Source organism: Hyaena hyaena, unplaced genomic scaffold (genome assembly GCF_003009895.1).
Source record: "Hyaena hyaena isolate Hyena2069 unplaced genomic scaffold, ASM300989v1 scaffold_4, whole genome shotgun sequence".
Lineage (NCBI taxonomy): Eukaryota > Metazoa > Chordata > Mammalia > Carnivora > Hyaenidae > Hyaena > Hyaena hyaena.
Window position 1 is genome coordinate 2,910,289 of NW_024080636.1, and position 18,537 is coordinate 2,928,825.

At 57.8% G+C, this 18,537-nt stretch overlaps 1 protein-coding gene across 1 annotated transcript in view; it reads right to left on the reverse strand.

Annotated features, from left to right (window-relative positions):
* Positions 1-18,537, reverse strand: part of NFAM1 (NFAT activating protein with ITAM motif 1) — a 36,098-nt gene that overhangs the window by 7,010 nt on the left and 10,551 nt on the right. Inside the window, 3 exon segments of the mRNA XM_039236426.1 lie at positions 6,739-6,822; positions 12,851-12,963; positions 14,153-14,476. Coding sequence (XP_039092357.1) covers positions 6,739-6,822; positions 12,851-12,963; positions 14,153-14,476 — 521 coding nt within the window.

Sequence of the window (18,537 nt, forward strand, 5' to 3'; positions counted from 1 at the left end):
CTGTACGGGGCTGGGCTGTGCTGTACTGAGCTGGGCTGTGCTGGGCTGGGCTGGGCTGGGCTGTACTGGGATGTGCTGGGCTGGACTGTGCTGGGCTGGGCTGGGGCTGTACCGGGCTGTATTGGGCTGGGCTGGGCTGGGGCTGTATGGGGCTGGGCTGGACTGGGCTGGGGCTGTACGGGGCTGGGCTGGGCTGGGCTGGGCTGGTTTGGGCTGTTTGTCTGGGACCCAGACCCTCCAAGGCCTTTGCCTCCTGCTGCTCTGTGGGCAACGGTGCTGACCCAAAAGGCCGTTGGTGCCGAAGGGTGATGTCAGTGGCAAAGCCTTCCTCTAGGTCGGCCGAAGCCAAAGCTGAAGTCAGCTACCCTGGGCTAGGACCTAATGTGAGGGTTCTGGATACTGGTCCCCCTGCGAGACCTACCTCTCCCCGTGAACAGGGAGACCCAGAGCTGCATGCTCGTGGGCACCTGCACATATAGACTTGCACACCGCACTCTGAGGGCAGCTGGGGGCAATTTGGGGGTGTTCCTTGGAAAGGAGCGGCACTCAGCGGAGAAGTACAAGGTCCTGGCATGTCTGAAGAGAAGGGCCCACTGAGGGGACAGGAGTGTGAGGAGGTAGGGCTGGGAGAGCCCTTCGGTGAAGGCTGCCGGTGCCAGGCTATAGAGCTGACGGTGGGGGGGGGCCCTGGAGGCTTCTGAGTGGGAAGCGGCCACATCGGTGGGGTGTTAGCGAGCTCCTCCCGCTGCGGTGCGCAAGACGGAGGGCAGCCGGCCAGGCTGAGGACGGAGCAGAGCTGAGGGGAGGTGCTCCGCAAGCAGATGCCCCACCTGTGACTCGGGGCACCCACTCTGTGCCCAGCACCCGGCCCCGTGGAAACCCAGGAAGGTGAGGACGGCTTGTCCTTGCCCCACTTGTCCACAAGGCACTTGACTGCTAAGCACCTACTGTGTGAGACAAACCGAAGCACAAAAGTAAGAGGCGGCCCTCAGGACCACAGAGGGACACGGAGAAGAAAGGTAGGGAGGTTGGGTCACGGAGGGGGTGGGGAGCTTATTCTAAAAGGGGGATCAGGAAAGACCTCACGGGGGAACGTGCCATCTGAGCAGGGAGCCGAGGAGGGAGGGAGCGGCCCTGTGGACAGCCCGGGATGGAGGGCATGGCCAACACCAAGGCCCCACGGTGAGGGAACGCCTGGTGTTTGGAGACAGCAAGGAAGAAAGGTGACTGGAGCTGGGGGGCGGGGGGGAGGGGACGGGGAGGCCATGAGGGCAGAGCTCGTGAAGGCCGTGTCAGGGCTCTGACGTCGACTCTGAGTGCGGCAGTTGTGAGAATGTGCTTCCCACAGCTCCAGGCCCAGGGACCAGTCCTGACCAGGGGCCCTAGCTGCTGGGCTCTGGAACCCATCATCATGGGTACATGGAGGCCCTAGGCCCTGGGGGCTCCTCCCAGCCGGTGGCCGAGCACCGTGGGGATGCCCGCACAGCCGCAGAGCCTCCCGCCCTGGGAGCCGGAAGACTCCTATGACGTGGGCCCTCCCACGGGCCTGGCTGAGCCTTCCCTAGACTGTGTGGCTTCCTCTCTGCCGCCCTCCGCACTTTCCTCCCTCAGGACCAGCTCTGCGTTGGTCTGATGGCTCGCCTGGCCTTCCCCATTTTCTGCCACAGGTGGTTCCCTTACTAAGGCCATTTCAGGTTCGTGCCAGCTCTGTGGCTGCTTCTCTGAGGACTTGTGATCTGCTCTTGAGCACGATCGCTCTGGCTGCTGCCCAAGGACAAGGGTAATAAAAGAGGCCGGCTGATCAGAAACCAACCACAAGGCAAGAAATGGTGGTGGCTCCCACAGCTTTCACACTGGGTGGGGTGCGAGGGGGATTCCAGACACACTAGGAAACACAATGTGCTGACGGCTCAGATACGAGCAGTGACAACAAGGGAAAGACATCTCCTGGGGCTCGGCCTGGATGGCTAGAAGAATGGAGCAGGCAGTCACTACAATGAGGACCATGAGTTGAGGCACCTCAGCGGCTAAAGACTGGGAGACCGGTCTGAGAGAGAAACCTGTGACTCACAGGCAGTAACTCTGGTGTTCAGAGGCGGTGTCTGGGCTGGAGATGGAAATGTGAGTTGTCAAAGGTAGAAGGTTTCAAACCTTGAGGCTGAGTGAGGTCACCCAGGGGTTGAAGATGGGGGTGAAGATCAGAGAGAAAGGGTCCCAGGACTGGACTCTGATATTTAGAAGTCAGGTTCCACGAGGTTCCACGAAGAACCAGTGAAGGAAGCTAAGGAGGCCCGGCAGTGAGTCTGAGGAGGGGGCATCAGGAGGGCGTAGAATGTTCTGAAAGCAAGTAAAGAAAGTGTGTCAAGGAGGAAAGAGAGGTTGATAGTGTCAGATGCTGATTCATTAAGGAAGAGGAGGACCAGGATTTAATCCAATGACCTTTGGATGTAACAATGCGGAGGCTGATGGTGACCTTGAGAAGGAAGATTTTGATGAATACCTGGGTAGAAAGCCCTACTGAGTGGGTTGGAAAAGAGAGAGAGAAACTGAAGACAGAGAGTTTTGACATTTCTGTTATGAGTCGTAGAGAAAGGGCAGGGTCACTGGAGAGGGCTCAATGTAAGAAACACAAGATGGAAGGGGCGCCTGGGGGGCTCAGTCAGTTAAGCGTCCGACTTGGGCTCAAGTCATGATCTCACAGTTCATGGGTTTGAGCCCCGCGTCGGGCTCTGTGCTGACAGCTAGCTAAGAGCCTGGAGGCTGTTTCTTTCAGATTCTGTATCTCCCTCACTCTCTGACCCTCCCCTGCTCACGCTGTCTGTCTTTCTCAGAAATAAATAAAACATTAAAAAATATTCTATTGTTAAACCCTATTATACAGGTTATGGAACCAAGACTCAGAAAGTTGAAGTAACAAAACCTGTGAGCAAATGAAGTAGGCTTTGAATCCCAGTCATCTGACCCACTCCAAATCCATGCCCCTGAATAGATTACTTTTAAAAAACAAATTGGAGGGGTACAGCTTTTTTTTATGTCACAATATATCATGAGTATTTTACCACATGAATAAAAATCTTGAATAAAAAGCAAGATTTGACATAATTAAAAGGAGAAATCTACAAATCTGCAATGAGATGGACAGGTTTAACTCCCTTCTCTGAACATCTGATAGACCAAAAAAAAAAAAAACATCGAAAGGAAATGGAATATTTTAAACAGCATAATCAACAGACTGACCTAATTAACACATGTAGAACTCTTAGCCATGCACAATTCAAGTTCTTTGCAAGTGCACACAGAATACAGGCTAAGCCATAAAGCAACTTTCAAGAGACTTCAAAGGATTAAAATCATACAGAATATACTCCCTGATCACAGTGGAATTAGCGAGAAATAAAAAAAGGAACATGACTAGAAAGTAATTAAACATTTGAAAATGAAGCAAAATACTTTTAAACAGCCCATGGGGCAAGGAAGAAATCTCAACAGAAAGTTTAAACTGAAAGATAATGAAAATATGACATATCGAAATGTGTGGGATACAGCTAAAGCCATAATTAAAGGGAAGTTCATAGCTTTTAATGCATAAATTAGAAAAGAAGAAAGATTGGGATGCCTGGGTGGCTCAGTCGGCTGAGTGTCCAACTCTTGATTTTGGCTTGGGTCACGATCTCACGATTCATGGGACTGAGCCCTGTGTGGGGTGCTGCGCTGACTGGGCAAAGCCTGCTTAGGACTCTCTCTCCCAATCTATCTGCCCCTCCCCTGCTCGTGCTCTCTCAAAAATAAGTAAACATTAAAAAAAAAGAAAAGGAGGAAAAAAAGATGGAAAATTGATAATCTAAATATCCATCCAAAGAAAGTAGAGGAGAAATGTACAAAAATCCTTTTCCAGAGATTGGGAAATAGACAAGAATGTCTGCTGTCACCATTTCTACTCGCCATCACACTGGAGGTCTGAGGCAGTGTGATAAAGGAAGAAAAAAGAAATAAAAGTATGAGGATTGGGGGCACCCGGGTGGCTCAATCAGTTGAGCAACTGACTCTTGATTTCAGCTCAGGTCGTAGGATCAAGACCTGTGTTGGGCTCTGCACTGAGCGAGGAGCCTGCTTAAGATTCTCTCTCTCCCTCTTCCCCTCTACCCCACTCGTGCTCTCTCTATCTAAAATAAAATTTTTTAAAAAAATGTTTTAAATATGAGGATTGGAAAAGAAGAAATGAGACTTGCATTATTCGCAGATGACACAAATAGAATGGCTTCATGGAAAATCCAAAGGAATTTGCAGAGGCCTATTAGAATTAATAAATAAGAGGCACCTGGGTGGCCCAGTCAGTTGAGTCATGATCCACTCAAGTCACAAGTTGAGTCACTTCCACTCAAGTCATGATCTCACGGTTCATGAGTTGGAGCCCGGCATCACAGAGCCCGCTGTGGATCCTCTGCCCCCCTCTCTCTCTGCCCCTCCCCTGCTCACGCTCTCTCTCTCAAAACTACACATTAAAAAAACCCAGAATTAATCAATGAATTCAACAAGGTCGCTCTATAGAGAGTCAATATACAAAAACCAATCATATTTCTACATACTAACAATAGACAATTAGAAGATAAAATTGAAATGGGGCGAGCACATGTATCTGAAGTCCCTAATATGAGGCTCGATGACCTAACAGGTATAGAGTCCCACTAAGTGCTTGGCACATAGTAGGCACTCAACAAGCACTCCTGAGGCCATTACTCCTGTTGTTAATGTCATTCCTTTCTGCCCAGCTGGTAGGGACCAGTCTCAAGAGCCACCAAAGTCTATGGCCTCCCTTCTTCCCATCTCCTTTCTTGTCCTAAAATCTCTTGAAGCCACCTTTTAACCCTGTGGGGCTGTCGAGGCTCTTCTGCACAGTCTGGAGAAGTCGGCCTGAGCCTCAGAGAAGTCTAAGCACAGGCAGAAGCCGTTCCATGCAGAAGCTAGTCTCTTCCATTAAAACTACTCTCATAGAAGGATATTTATTCATGTGGAAAGATGTTCATGAGATATTGCAACATGAACAAAAATAGCTGTACTACTCCAAAAAAAAAAAAAAAAAGTACGCGTGAGTGTGTGTATGGGTCTTTTTGTATGTATTTATAGAAAAAAGACTGGAAGGTATAGAAGTCGATGTTACTAGTATTTATCCTGGAAGGAAGTAGGCTTAGGATGATGGCTATTTGCTTCATAGATACACACACACACACACACACACACACACACATATATAGGGAGAGAGAGAGAAAGATCGTGTGTGTGTGTGTGTATGTGTGTGTAGAGAGATAGAGAGAGAAATGTTTTTATTCAAAAGCTGACATCAGGATCTCTTGCAGGGAAAATACCACGAGCCGTCAGGAGAGCAGAGAGAACATGGGGAAGTGTGAGGCCACGTGGGCTGCAGTGGCCGGTGGAAACTCCCCGGGGTGGGGGGCTGCCCTTGGGAGCGGCTGGTGCTGGAGGGACACCGCCTTTGCCTAGTCCCCATCTGTCCCCATCCTCAGGAAATAGGGCCGTACTTGGCATGCCCTCTGTGTAGACCCGAGAGTCTCATGTGTGTCTGAGTGGTGGGAACAGGCCAGCGACAGCAGATCCGGGCAGAACCGTGCAGGGGCGACCCTGGAACACTCCCTGGGGAAGACCCGCAGGTCCCCAGCAAGGCTTGGCACCACCCGGGTGTGAAGCCAAGATCCTGACCTGGCAGCGCTCGTCTCACAGAGCTGAGCCCCCAGCAGACACGGGGAGGCATTGATTCACTTTCTCTACAGTGAGCACACGCTGCCTGTGGAACTAAACTAGACAGAGCCAAAAAGGCACGACTGCCACATTCCCAGCCGCTGGGCAGAGCGGGGCCGCCTAGGGACCCGTGGGTGGGCTCACACCCAGCGGGATCGCCAGGCTGAGCCTCCTCTGGTAAGGACGAAGACAGGTCCAGCGACAGGAAGTGCTTATGACACAACAGCCCAGCTCGTGTCTCTGCTTGATTCTAAGGATACAAAACAGTGCGTGTGCGTGGGGGAAAGGAGGTGTGAAAAATTGAAAAGCAATGATGTGTTAAGGGCTTGTGATGGTGCCTGACCTTTTCCTCTTTCTGCGATTCTTGTTGTTTGCTGTGCTGCTGTTTGTGCAATAAAAACAGGAAGGAAGGGCGCCTGGGTGGCTTAGTCGGTTAAGTGTCCGACTTCGGCCCAGGTCATGATCTTTCGGTTCGTGAGTTTGAGCCCCGCATCAAGCTCTGTGCTGACAGCTCAGAGCCTGGAGCCTCCTTTGGATTCTGTGTCTCTCTCTCTCTCTGCCCTTCCCTAGCTCACTCTCTCTCTCTTTCTCTCTCTGTCAAAAATTTAAAAACAAAACAAACAAACAAACAAAAAAACAAACAGGAAGGAGCTGGTGAGCTGGTCAGCATCACCCGGTCGGGTGAAGGAACTTTCTTCATCCCTCGCCACCCTGTGCCCTCGCTGGTCTTCATCCCAGAAGGAGAGGGGCGTGCCAGGGAGGGGGGGCCGGGTGGCACCTCACAGCTACATGCCTGCCAGTGGCCGGGGGCCACACGGACGCTCATCCCCACGGAAATTCAGCCAGGTTAGAATTCTTGTCCCCAGTTTACAGACCACGAACAAGGGGCCCAGAGGTCACATGGCTGGTATGTGACCGAGCCAGCAAACCAGACCCTGTGTCAGGCCTGAGAGAGGCAGAGGGGGCGCAGGCCCCAAGACTCACCGTGTAGATGGACTCGGTCGGAGGCTGCTCCTGGCGGTGGGCAGTGCTGGGGTCCAGGCCCTTCCGGGGAGCCCGCATCTGTCTCTGTGAAGAAGGGCATCACGGCTGTCAGGGCCGGGAGGCCCAGCTCCCTCCTCGCACACCACCCCGCAGGGAAGATAGCAGATCGTCACGGGGCTGCTCACAAACTGATCGCTCGCGCCTCCTGCCACCCTCCTTCTCCGAGGAAACGGGGCAAATGCCTCCAGCACCCACATCAAGCCATTCATCTGCCTGCACCTACAGAAAGGTCAAGGCCCTCGCGGGGCATTGCCCATGGACACCGTGCCTGGCTCGGGGGGACAGGCAGTGCAAGGCACAGCGCCAGTGTGACAGGGTCCCTGGCAACGGAGCCGACTGCCGTGGGTGGTCCTGGGCAAGTGCCAGCTGGACCAGATGTCCAGGCCCACTCTGCCCCCTCACTGGCTCTGAGGTCTCACACATGCCACTTCCCCTCCTGGGCCTCACTTTCTCCAGCGCTTGGCATTCAGGTGGCACCAGGTGGCCCTTGGCCAAGCAACACATGCTTGTCAGCCACCTCTCATTAGCCAGGTGGTCCGAAGAGGTGGGCGCTGTCTCTGTGCTCCTGGAACTAAGAACGCAGTGGGGAGACAGACGGTGAACTCACAGTTTTGCCAGAGCCTGGTTCGTGTGCTGACCGACAGGACAGAGCCTCTGGCCGACACGCACCTCACCGGGTGGAAAGGGTGCTGTAAACCCAAGCGCTGAGAAACTACGTTGGCAAGAGAGGGAGGGGAGGCAGGCAGAGGGAACGGCATGTCCCAAGGCCCTGAGGTCTCCAGGAACTTAAAGACAACCAACGTGGTTAGAGGGAGGTGAACCTGCCCGGATGCGCAGGGCGGAGCTCACAGTGTGGTCGGTGGAAAGTGTCCGAGCTCTTCTAGCAGGAGGTGTGGGGACTGGCAAGCAGGTGTCAGAAAGCTCACACCAGCTGCTGGGAGGCCCTGGTGGTGGGCCTGCAGGGAGACAGGTGGGCGGCGGGCACAGGCCGGCTGCCCATCCCCAGCCGTTTCCCCGGCATTAGCTCTCCAGAGCTCCTTAGCTGTCCGGGAGAAGCCAGCACGACCCCCTCTCAGCCTAATCATCGCCTGGGAGAAGCGGCCTCACCGATATCGGTGGGGCTCGCTCTGAGCGCATCGCCCGCCCCATCTCGTGTGCTTCTCAGCAAACCTACACAACAAATCTCCGTGTCGCCTCCGTTCCACACGTGAGGACCGGGAGGCTCAGAAATGGCAGGCGACTTGCCTGAGGCCGCAGAGCCGGAAGGGGCAGGGGTAGGGTTTGAACCCGGCTCTGCGTGATTCACCAAGGCGCTGACCCGACAGTATCTGTTTTCGCCTCTCTGTTTTGTTGGAACGTGTGGGTCTCCTAGACGGTTAGAACGGCGTGGGCACCCGTGTGGCACCTTGCAGTTTGCAAACAAGCCCCGAGATTGCTCTTGTTCTCACTTGATTCTCTTTACAGCCAGAGGAAGTAGACTTTACGGAGGGGTAAACTGAGGCATGTCTGGCTAGTCAGTGACTGTCTTTGTACGGAACCCAGATGTCCTGCTTCAGATCTAGTGTCCCTCCCCTGCACCGGCCGTCATGGTCAGAGGCCGTGGCTCACCTCACATCAGCCGGGGGCCTGGTGCCCCTCGCCTCGCTGGACCCGCCAAGGCTGCTGGGTGTGTGCTCATGGGCAGGGGCTCTTCTGGGCCCATGGGGAGCGAGACCCAGGCCTGTCCTCAAGGTGCTTCTCCTGAGAGCAGTGGGGCCACCAGGGAGGTAAGTGCCCCGTGGGGCTGTGGGAAGGAGCCGGCTGGGGCCGGCGTCTGAGGGCTTGCCCTGCCTCCTGACGACAGGAGAGACTGAGAAAGTGTCACCGGCCGTGGGGACAATGCACAGAAGGGCCTGAGGGCAGGAATATCACACGTCAGGGACATGCCGGAGGCTGGACTGTCAGATAGAAAGTAGCTGATGGAAGTGAAAGATGAAAGCAGATGAGGAGGCGGCTGGCGAGGGCATCGCCACACGAGGCGGGGTCCGCAGCCTCGAAGCCGGCAGATTTGGTGAGATGTGCATTTTCTAAGGCTTCTCCACTTCTGCCGGGGTGGGTTGAGCGGCAGGGGGCGGTAGCAAGGCAAGAGATCTTCAGGAGCGGTGGGGGGTGGGTGGTGGGAGGATGAGGCCCAGGGGGTGCCCCCCTTGAAAAACCAGATGGGTGCATTTTGCTACGGGGGGGCTGGGGATGCTGCGTCCCTTGGAGACAGCCTTGCCTACCCGGGTGCCTTGTCCCCCACCACTAACACTTGCTCTTAGTTAGTCAATTCCACTTGGGATTTTCAAATGAATAAACCAATCCTTGTGGCCACAGGCAGGTCAGGAAACCTGTAGAGCCTCAGCTTCCCCCTCTGTAAAATGGGAAAGTCCTGTTGCCTTGCCTACCTCACAGCCTGGCCGCCTCCAACTCCTCTTCCAGGTCTCAGTGCTTACTGACTAAGCCATTCCTCCCACGAGCACCTAGTGTGTGTCAGCACCCCCCCCCACAAGGGGGAGACAAAGTCCCTGTCCTCTAAGCCTTTGGTCTGAGCATCTGGGGGCATGGCGCCATTTGCAGAGACAGGGCAGACTTGGGATGCTAAAGAGTGGTGTCAGGGACAGGAGGTGTGGACGGCTGTGGGGCTCACACAGTGGGCATGGTCTGGAGCTCAGGGAGGAGCCTGGGGAGCGTCAGGGGTGAGAGACGTCAATTCAGGAGCAAAGCAATCACCAGGGAGTGTAGACAGAGCAGGGAAAGCGCCAAGGAAGGGGCCTGAGACTCGCCACGTTTAGATGGGGGTGACCAGCCCAGGGCTGCCCAGGGATCCTAGAACCCAGGTAAAAAAACTGCGGTGGAGGAGGGAGACCTGCTGTGTCAGAGGCCCTTAAGGGCTGAGGACAGATCAGCCCACTCCGGGAAGCCCACCTTGATCCCCAAGCTGGGTGGGAGCCGTCCCAGGAAATCATTGGCCTTTTCTGGGCCAGTAGCTCCCGGCCTCGATTCATTTATTCACAGCTGCCTGTGCTCCTGGGGTCGTCCAAGCCTCCTCCTCCCTGGACCTCTCCTCTTGGCCCCCACGGCCGACTGCCTGGCCTGGTCACGGGCTGGTGACCACCTCACCTCTCCTCCCCGCCCCGACCTCCCCCCTGCATGCTCGGTTTCCGCACTCAGTTCAAACCACACTGGCCTATGATGGGCTAATGGGCCACTGGGGGCCGTCCCCCTCCGGAGCGGCATCCACAGGGTCTGCATCCCAAGCTCGGATCCAGCCCCAGGCTGCTCTGGGGACACAACACGAACCCGGCAGCGGCTTCCGGTCTTCCGAGCTCTCTCTCCTTCAAGGCCAGGCTCTTGCACTAGCTCTCCCTCCCATACACGCGCGGAGGGAAGACAGAAGTATCCACGCGCTGCACTCCCCCCTGGGGGTCGGGCCCCCGCTGGGGCCTCGCAAATGCCGTCTCCTCCACCCTGGCCAGGGGAGGGGGAAAGTAGACCCTTCTCCCTGTTTCTGGAGGGGAAAACCGAGGCTCCGAGAGGGCTGTAGCTTGACTAGAGGGCAGGGACTGCATCTGTCATGCTTTCCACTGTGTCTGGCACTCAGCCCAGTGCCTGGCATGTACTAGATATTCGAGAACTATTCCTGGAAGGAGACAGGGAAGGTAGGAGTTACTGAGCCAAGCGGCGGGGTGAGGGGCTGGGATCGGAAGTCAAGCCGGGGCTGAGTTTGACGCCACCCCCCCAACCAAGACTTTCCTGAGCACCTACTCTGTGCCCGGTGTCTCCCTGGCCCTGCAGGTCTCTGAGATCCAGTCATTACGATCCTCTTTTTGCCGAGCAGCGGCTGAAGCGGAGGCTCGGGGTCAAGGTCTCGCCCTGACCCGGCTCTGCCCTCCACCTGCTGTGCTTTGTGGCCGCTGGAGCCGCTTGTGCGATCACTCACATGAGCCTGGCGTGGGGGGTCCGCAGCCGGAGGGCGGGTCCTTCATCACCCCTGCCTGAAGCACAGTTTCTGGGTCCACACCCCGGTTCCAGTAGCTGCTCACTGAACAATCGAGTCAAGAGCCGTCCTGGCCGCCGCCATCATGGGGAGAGCAGCCGTGAGGCAGGACGCAGGCCAAGCCGGACACACAGTAGGAGCTCAGCACACGTTGGTTGAGGGAGGGAGAGTGAGCCCGGTGGCCGGTGGGTCTCTGTCCTCACCCTGGGATTCCCAGGAGGCCCAGAGAAGCCTTTCCCGCCGTCTTCTGCCTTCAGCTGAGCTGTCCCTGTGTCCAGGCCAGGGGCAGGGGTGGAGGTGGAGGGCAAGGGCCCACAGAGGCAGAGCCCGCACCCGGCCAGAGCAGAGTGGACTGCTGCAGCTTGTCAGCAGGACGAGCCAAATTAGGAACAGGTCATGCCAAGGTCACAGCCCATGCCCGTGGCATCCCGAGGCGGATCACAGGACAGGAGAGGAACTGGATGGGCCGCTGAGGTCACCAGGCTCTGGCTCAGAGCTGGCAGGAGAGGCAGCCTCCGGAAGCTTACGGCAGATAAAGCAGCCGCGTCGGCTTCTTTTTGTCACCTTGGAGCCTTTTCTGGAAGAGCGATTATGTCTCCAGCCTTGAGGCATCATGGGAAACTGAGGCCCACGTTCAAGTCCCAGGCCCGCCATCCACCCCCCCCCACCTCCCTGCACTCAGGCCATACCACCCACGTGGGTCTCCCTGCAGCTCCTGCCTCAGAGCACCCGTACCTGCTATTCCCCTGCGGGACACACTCTTCCTGATGCCTGCCTGGCCCGCTCCCTCCCAGGCGTGGTGTGGGGAGGCCCTCCTGACTATTTACTTAAAACTGCAAACTCCCTCGTTCCACACTCACTCCTCTCTTCGCTTTGCTATATTTTCCCCCAACACTGATCACATCCGTTATGCTACTTATTTGTGTATTTGTTTATAGTCTGTCTCCCCTCGGCTGGAATACAAATTCGACGAAGGCAGAGCTTTCTTGTGGATGAATTTAAGTCATTGCTGTAGCCCCAGGGCCTACTGCTGGAATTTAGTAGGTGCTCAATAAATAAGTGTTGAATGAACCAACACGTGAATCCCCGTCTGAGAGGGGAGGGGGCCTTCCCTGGGTGTAGATGGGGACCGGCACTTTGGGTGCAGCCACTAAACCTTTCTTGACCCTTGAAGGAGCCCCCGTGGTGCCACAGAGGCCTTTCCCCATACTCAGCGCCTCAGCTGACTGAGCTGCTCCCCAGGCTCGGCCCCCGAGGCTGGCGAGGAGCAGGGAAGCTCTCGGTCCCTAGAGGGCCTAGCAGTGGCCTGAGCTGTTCTGCTTAAAGCATTCAAGGAGTCAGAACAGAGGGTCCCAACCGCAGCCCAGAGCACTGCCAGCCTGCTTTGCACCCCAGAGCCGGGCAGAACCTGGCACCCTCTGGGTAATGCATTATTCTTTCGCCCGACAGTTACCGAGCACCTGCCACACCTGGGCACGCGCGGAGCCACAGGAACAAGCTTGCCTTGGTGTCTGTCTGCGTGGCACTTGCTGCCTGGCACAGAGCTGGACCAAACCGCCCGATCCACCTGCCCTCCAGCCCTGACTGCCGCACGCCTTCCGCGTGACCGGGGGAAGGTCACCCCCTCTCTGGGTCTCACTTCCCAGGGCTGTGCAATGGGAGGACACCTCCCCCGCAGAGTGACGGTGGGACACAGATCAGAGGAAAGGGGACAATGCCTGGCCTCACTGTGGCTCTTCCTTCCTCCTGAGCATCTGGGGATCCAGAAAACTGGGGACAGGGGCTTCTAATCTGGGGGGGCTAGAAACGGGAAGCATGTGGGCCTGAGCCTTCCATCAGAGACTCAGAAGGGCCCACGACCTGGAAAAGGCCGAAGAACCGTGGTTTCGAGCAACAAGATCGAAAGGGACCTGGTGGTGATGAGTTGGCAAGGGAGGGGCCCCCGGTGCCAGAGGCCACAGCCCATGGGGACACCGTGTCCCTGAAGCCACAGGGAACGGGGTAGAGAAAGAGCTATGTGTGTGTGTCCCCTACCTTCTTCCAGAGGAGCAGAGCGGTGACCAAGATGCTCAGCGCAGTCAGGAGGCCCGTGAAACACAGTAACAGGAGCTTCTGGGAGCCTTGTGGGGGTTCTTGGTACCCTGTGTCTGGGAGGGGGGCAGGAAAGCTCAGGATTAGTTACCCGAGAAAGGCCAGGGCAAACCCCACTGTGCCAGCCCCCCAGGCCCCCGATTCCTATGTTCTCCTTTACCCAGGACTCCTCTCACACTGCCCCCCACGAAGGAACCCCCAAACCCTGACCTCTACCAAGGCCCTCGCGTAGGGCTAAGCCCCTTTCTGTGCCTGCTGCCTTGATTCTGGTTAAGGGCAAGGACCGCATCTTTTGTTTCTCGAGTGCCCCTGTCTCGGGGTGACTGGAGCCACAGATTGCTGCTTGCAGGACCCTAGGCAAGTCACGGTCTCTCCCAGGGCCTCCTGTTTCCCGCAGGTGAAAGGAGGCTCATGTGGGCGGGTGCGGTGAGGGTGAGGGGCCAGCTTTGTCCCAGGCCTAGCAGGTGGCTGGCCCGCACCAGGGGTGGGTGAAGGGCATAGTCCATCCTTCTATCCATCCCTCCCTCCCTCCCTCCCCGCCTCCATCTGGCTGGCAGAAAACTGCAGAGTGCCAAGCACGTGCCAGGCACATCAGGGTCTGTTATTTATCAAACATTTCCTATCACCAGACACCAGCCCTTACACGCAGGATCTCATTCATCCCCATGAAAGCCCTGGATGGGCAGGGTTTTGCCGTGAAGGCCAGGCCCACAGCCACATCCTGGCCAGCCCAGCTCCATGGCACCCCTGGCCCCCGCCCCCACTGGTGGGAGACACAGAGGCAGATCAGAGACTCATGGCTTTGCTGATAGGCTGTTCGTAATGGCCTCTAGTCACCGCTGCTTTGAGGACGAGATGAAACTAGGAAACTTTCCCGGAAATATGTACGCAGGCTGAGCGCTCGCTCACGGGCTGCCACCAACACACACGTGCACGAGACCTACTTGTGCCCACCCCACCCCCCACACTGTGCCGGAAGGACACCGAGGCCCAGTGACCTCTCTCAGGCACCTGCTGGGGGTGGCCAGAAGCACAGCTCCATCCCAGGCCTCTGCCCTTCCCGAACCAGGGTAGATGTCGGGACGCCCGTGCAGCGGCTGGGGGGGGCGGCTCCCCGAGGACACCTTGTTCTGTTTTGCCAAAGCTGATAGAAGAGGCGCCCCCTGCTTTAGATCGGGGCTCAACTCGTGCGGTGTGAAATCTCTGGGCCCTCCGCCCGGGGGAGAGCCCCGAAGGGAGCCCCACCTCTGACCAGGATGAAGACGCCGCTGCTGATTCTTATCAAGTTGGACCAATGCGAGGAGCAATAGTAGGTGCCGGTGGCTGACGCGTCGGGCAGCTTGGGGGTGACCCGGCACGTCACGCTGTGCATCTGGTTCTCTCTGACCGGGTCAGGTGAGCAGGTAATGCGCTTCTCAGAGCTCCTCTGGCTCTGGAGGTCCACATGGAAGTACCAAGCTGTGAAGTTCTTCAGTTCAGGGGTGTGGGAGATTTTGCAGCTGAAGGAAACGGACTTGTTGGCCAGAGAGACCACAATAGGGGCACCAACGTGGGTCACCGACTGTCCTCCTGCAGGGGAGGAAAAGGAGAGAGAGGGGGCTTACCCCGCAGGCCGCTTCCGTCCCTTCTTCCTCCCGAGCTCTGTCACTCCTGAAGAGTGTTGGCTCACACTCCCGCCTTGCATGCAGTACTGTGCACAGTAAAGCCAAGTGCTTGTACGTACAGCCCTGCGTCTCCCCACACACCCAAGGCAAAGTGTGTGAGAGCTCCAGTTCACAGAGAAGAAGAGTCCGGCGGTCAAGAAGGTCACCCTGCTGGCTTTCAGTCTCTCAGCAGGTAGGGAGCGGAGCCACAGCCCTGCCCAAGGCAGCCCAACTCCGGACCCCACACTCCTAACCACCTCCCCACTGGAAGGCCGAGAGAGAAGCCACGTTGGAAAAGAGCACCGGTTTGAAAAGACCCAAAGCTTCCGAAGGATGAGGAGTAAAGAGGAAGGAGGCAGGAGACAAAATCAAGAAACGTTTCCTGGCAGGAAGAACTTTTCCGGGAGTAGACGCACAGAGGGGAGCCCCGGCTCTCCCCAGGCTGAAGGCGGAGGCACGCCAGGCATCAGAGGAAACAAACCTTGCCCTGAATCTGAACGTTTCTATGGACACAAGTAGCCGTTGCAGCCATGACCAGGATGTCCGACGACCATTACAAAGGCGGTTCTGCGGGGGCCGCCTCCTTCCTCCCCCTCCACCCCTCCGCATCACAGGCTCCTAGGAAAGCCATCTGAAAGCCCCCCACGACTGCCCCAGTCTGCCTGGGCCTCCCCCCACCTGCAGGCTCCTGACATGCAGCCAGACTCCGGGCCACATCAGCCGCGGCCGTCTCCCACCCCAGCCCTTGGCGCACGAGCCCGCTCCGTCTCCGTGTGCCTCAGGCCCTGGACTTCCCCAGCAGCTGGACAACAGGCAGCTCTAAACCGAGGTCGGCAGCAAGCAGCCGAGACCACGCCAGCCGGGTTGTTCATCGGGAGAAGATCATGCATTCGAGAAGCTCCGAGAGGGCTGCCAGATTTATTTTGCTGTTGGGGAAAGGGAGGCGCACGGGGCTGCCTGCCTGCGGTACGGGGCCGGTGTGGGGCCAGGCTGGACCCTTCTCCGGGCTCTTCCGCTGAGCCTTGTGCTGGGTCCCCCGGGGACAGGACAGAGCCTCCACGCCCATCAATCCCTCCAAGCTCCGGCCACACTGATATGCTGAGCCTCTTGTTGAGCAGCTAAAGAGATACCCCTTCCTCCGAAGGACTAAAGGCAGTGACAGTCCCAGGGAATCGGCTGGATGTCACCGAAGATCGGTTTTGCTGTCCTTCGTGACTCTGATGAGGCTCACACTCAGAGGAGTCCCAGAGCCGGCACCCAGGGCTCTCCCCCCCCGGGGTGGGGTGTGGGTGGGGGGGGAGGGGTGGAGCGGAAGGGGTTCCCAGGCACTATACACCTCTGGGCTCCACAGCAGGGGGGCCATGACCACAACAGCCAAGGGGCCCTGTTTCAGGGTTGAGATGTGGCAGCCGGGAGGGGGGTGCAGCCGGCAGAGGAAGGGGTCATTATTGCATGATCCCCGGGCTCCCAGCTCAGGACAAGGGGCCAGAGGGCCTCCTTGCCCTGCTTAGCGAGGTCATGCTGGAGTTCCCCCGCCCTTCCCACCACGGCCCATTCCCGCCCTGTGTCCACCCCTGAGGCCCCTGTGCCCGGCTCGCCGGCCTCTTCCCCCGGCCTCCTCCCACCCAGTCCCCCAGACTCCGCTCAGGAGTCTCTTTTAGCCACTCTTTTAGCCACATCGTCCTGTTCTGCTCTCCAGGCCACGGCACCAGGCCACTGCTTCCTCCTGGGGGCCGGGAGGTCGGAACCCGACCTCGCCAGGGCCCTCCCCCCGGGGCCTCCTGCATCTCTGCTCCGTGTGTCTGGGAGGCCTGACGAGGCTGGACACGCTGTCCCGGCTATGGGGCCACCTTCCTGTTTGTCCAGGAAGGAAGACATTCATCCAATCGTCTTAAAAATTGTTTCCCCATTTGAGGTATCCTTCTAGAAAATGATGTAATGTGCCAGTGTGGTCAAGCCAATCTTTACAACTCGGGGGAAATCTATAAAAAGAGATGGCTTGTTCTGCATTCTGCCAGAGTTCGTTATTTTTTAAGGTCAGAGGGTTAGGATCATGACCGTGGGCGGCCCCGGCTGGGAGAGGAGAGCCTCAGACCTCGGAGAAATCGCACTTTCCAGCAGCGAAGAGGGAGGCGAGTCTCTGTCGACACGAGGAAGGACAGACAACCTGGGGACAGCAGGTGGAAAATTGAGGAGGAGGGAGACCCGCCACTGCCGAGAAGGCGCCTGGGTCTTGGCCTGATGGTGCAGCCCGTTGCCTCCGATGCCTCTTGCTGTGATTGGGGTGTTAGTGCCCCAGAGCCTGGACCGCGGCAGCCCAGCTTCCCCTGGACCGAGCCTCTGAGAGGCCCCCTCTGCGATGCAGGCTGCTCCGGGTGGCTGTTAAGTGTCCCCCTGTCAAAGCTCAGGGCTACAGACAGAGTCACAGTCATTTCCGTGTCCACAGATTCTTTTCAGCTGCCGTTTGTGGGGCACCTCCAGTGAACATTTAAGGAGTACCAGTTAGGTCACAGGCCCATCCGAGGCCTGGAGGGGCTCCCTGCCTGGGCAACATCCCCAGCCCAACAGGGGTGAGAAGGCTGGTGGGGGGGGGCGCTAATTCTGTCTGGGGGCGTGAGGGAGGGGCACGCTGGTGGCCTGGAGGCCTGGAGGCCATCGGTGGACTGAAAGCAGGAACACACATGGCCAGTGGGGCTGGAGATGGCCGAAGACAGAAGGGGAAGAAAATATCTAGAAAACGGGCACTGGCTGGGCACAACTAAACCATCCTTTGAGGCCACCATGGCAGCCCCGTTTTGCAGACAGAAGACTCCAGAGGGTCTCAGAGGCCCGGAGCCACAGAGGCCCTAAGTGGTGAAGTGGGATTTGAGCCCGGGTTTGTCTGCGCTGAGGCTGTGAACCAGCCCCTGGACAAGGTGGGCAGCGGAGTCAGAGACATAGTCCAGGGCGGCCTGGCCCTGTGGCTCACGGTGGCACCAAGCACCGTGGACATCGCACGCGAAAGAGAGGGGCTCTTCGGATCCCCAGCCCAGCCCACACGTTTCCAGGGCTGGAGGCCGGGGTCTGCCTGACAGAGACCATGGGGGCAGGGAGGCTCAGAGAGGGCGTCCGGCCTGCCCTTCGGGTACCTGCCCCTCCCCCCGGAACCAAAGGGACTTAGGTGGGACCCTCCCAAAGCTTGGGGTGTGTCCCCCAAGTGCACACATAGGTGGCACGGTGGTTGCACCTGGTGACGGCCATATCACACCGTGTCCCTTGTTCAGGCAGTGGGAGTGTGCCCCATGGAGCGAGCTGGCCTGGGGATCTTCTGTGATTCTCAGGGGCAGCCGAGAGGGGCACACGGCCCAGGGAGGAGGACTTGGGGGGGGGACTTGGATTTCTGGGGCTGAGGAGGGAGACAGAGCCACAGGAGCCCGCCTGGCACACCCCAGTGGCCCACAAAAGGCCCGAGGGAGTCCACTGCCAATCCTGTAGGAACCCCAAGCACAGGGCCAGCTGGCCACAGCACCTGACGGGCAGGGCTCCTCTCCTCTCCCTGCCCCTTCCCTGTCCCCTGTCTCCAGCCAGCTGACACACGGGGAAGGACCCCGAGGGGGCTCCGGGGGAAGGAGGGAAGGGGACCCTCGCCCCGTACTCTCACTCAGGCCCCAGAGGCCGCTTCAGCGTGCATCACGTCCAGCGTGTTGGCCATTACTCTGGTTAGAGATACGAAGAACCAGGACTTGGACTTGGTTTTTGACCACAGGGCAGAGCGGCAGCTGGCTGGCCTTTCCCTGGACCATCTCCCTGAGATGAAGGGTCTACAGGGTCGCGGGAGCAACACAAAGTTGCTCTTTGGATAATTCTTCAGGAGGCTGGTGGGTTCTCGGTGCAGCCTAGGCGAGGTCAGGCACAGGGAGGAGGGCGTTGCCGGGAGCCTGCCTTGTTTTCTGTAGGGAGATGGATTCATTCAATTCACAGAGCTCCCTGCCCGACAGGGAGAAAGGA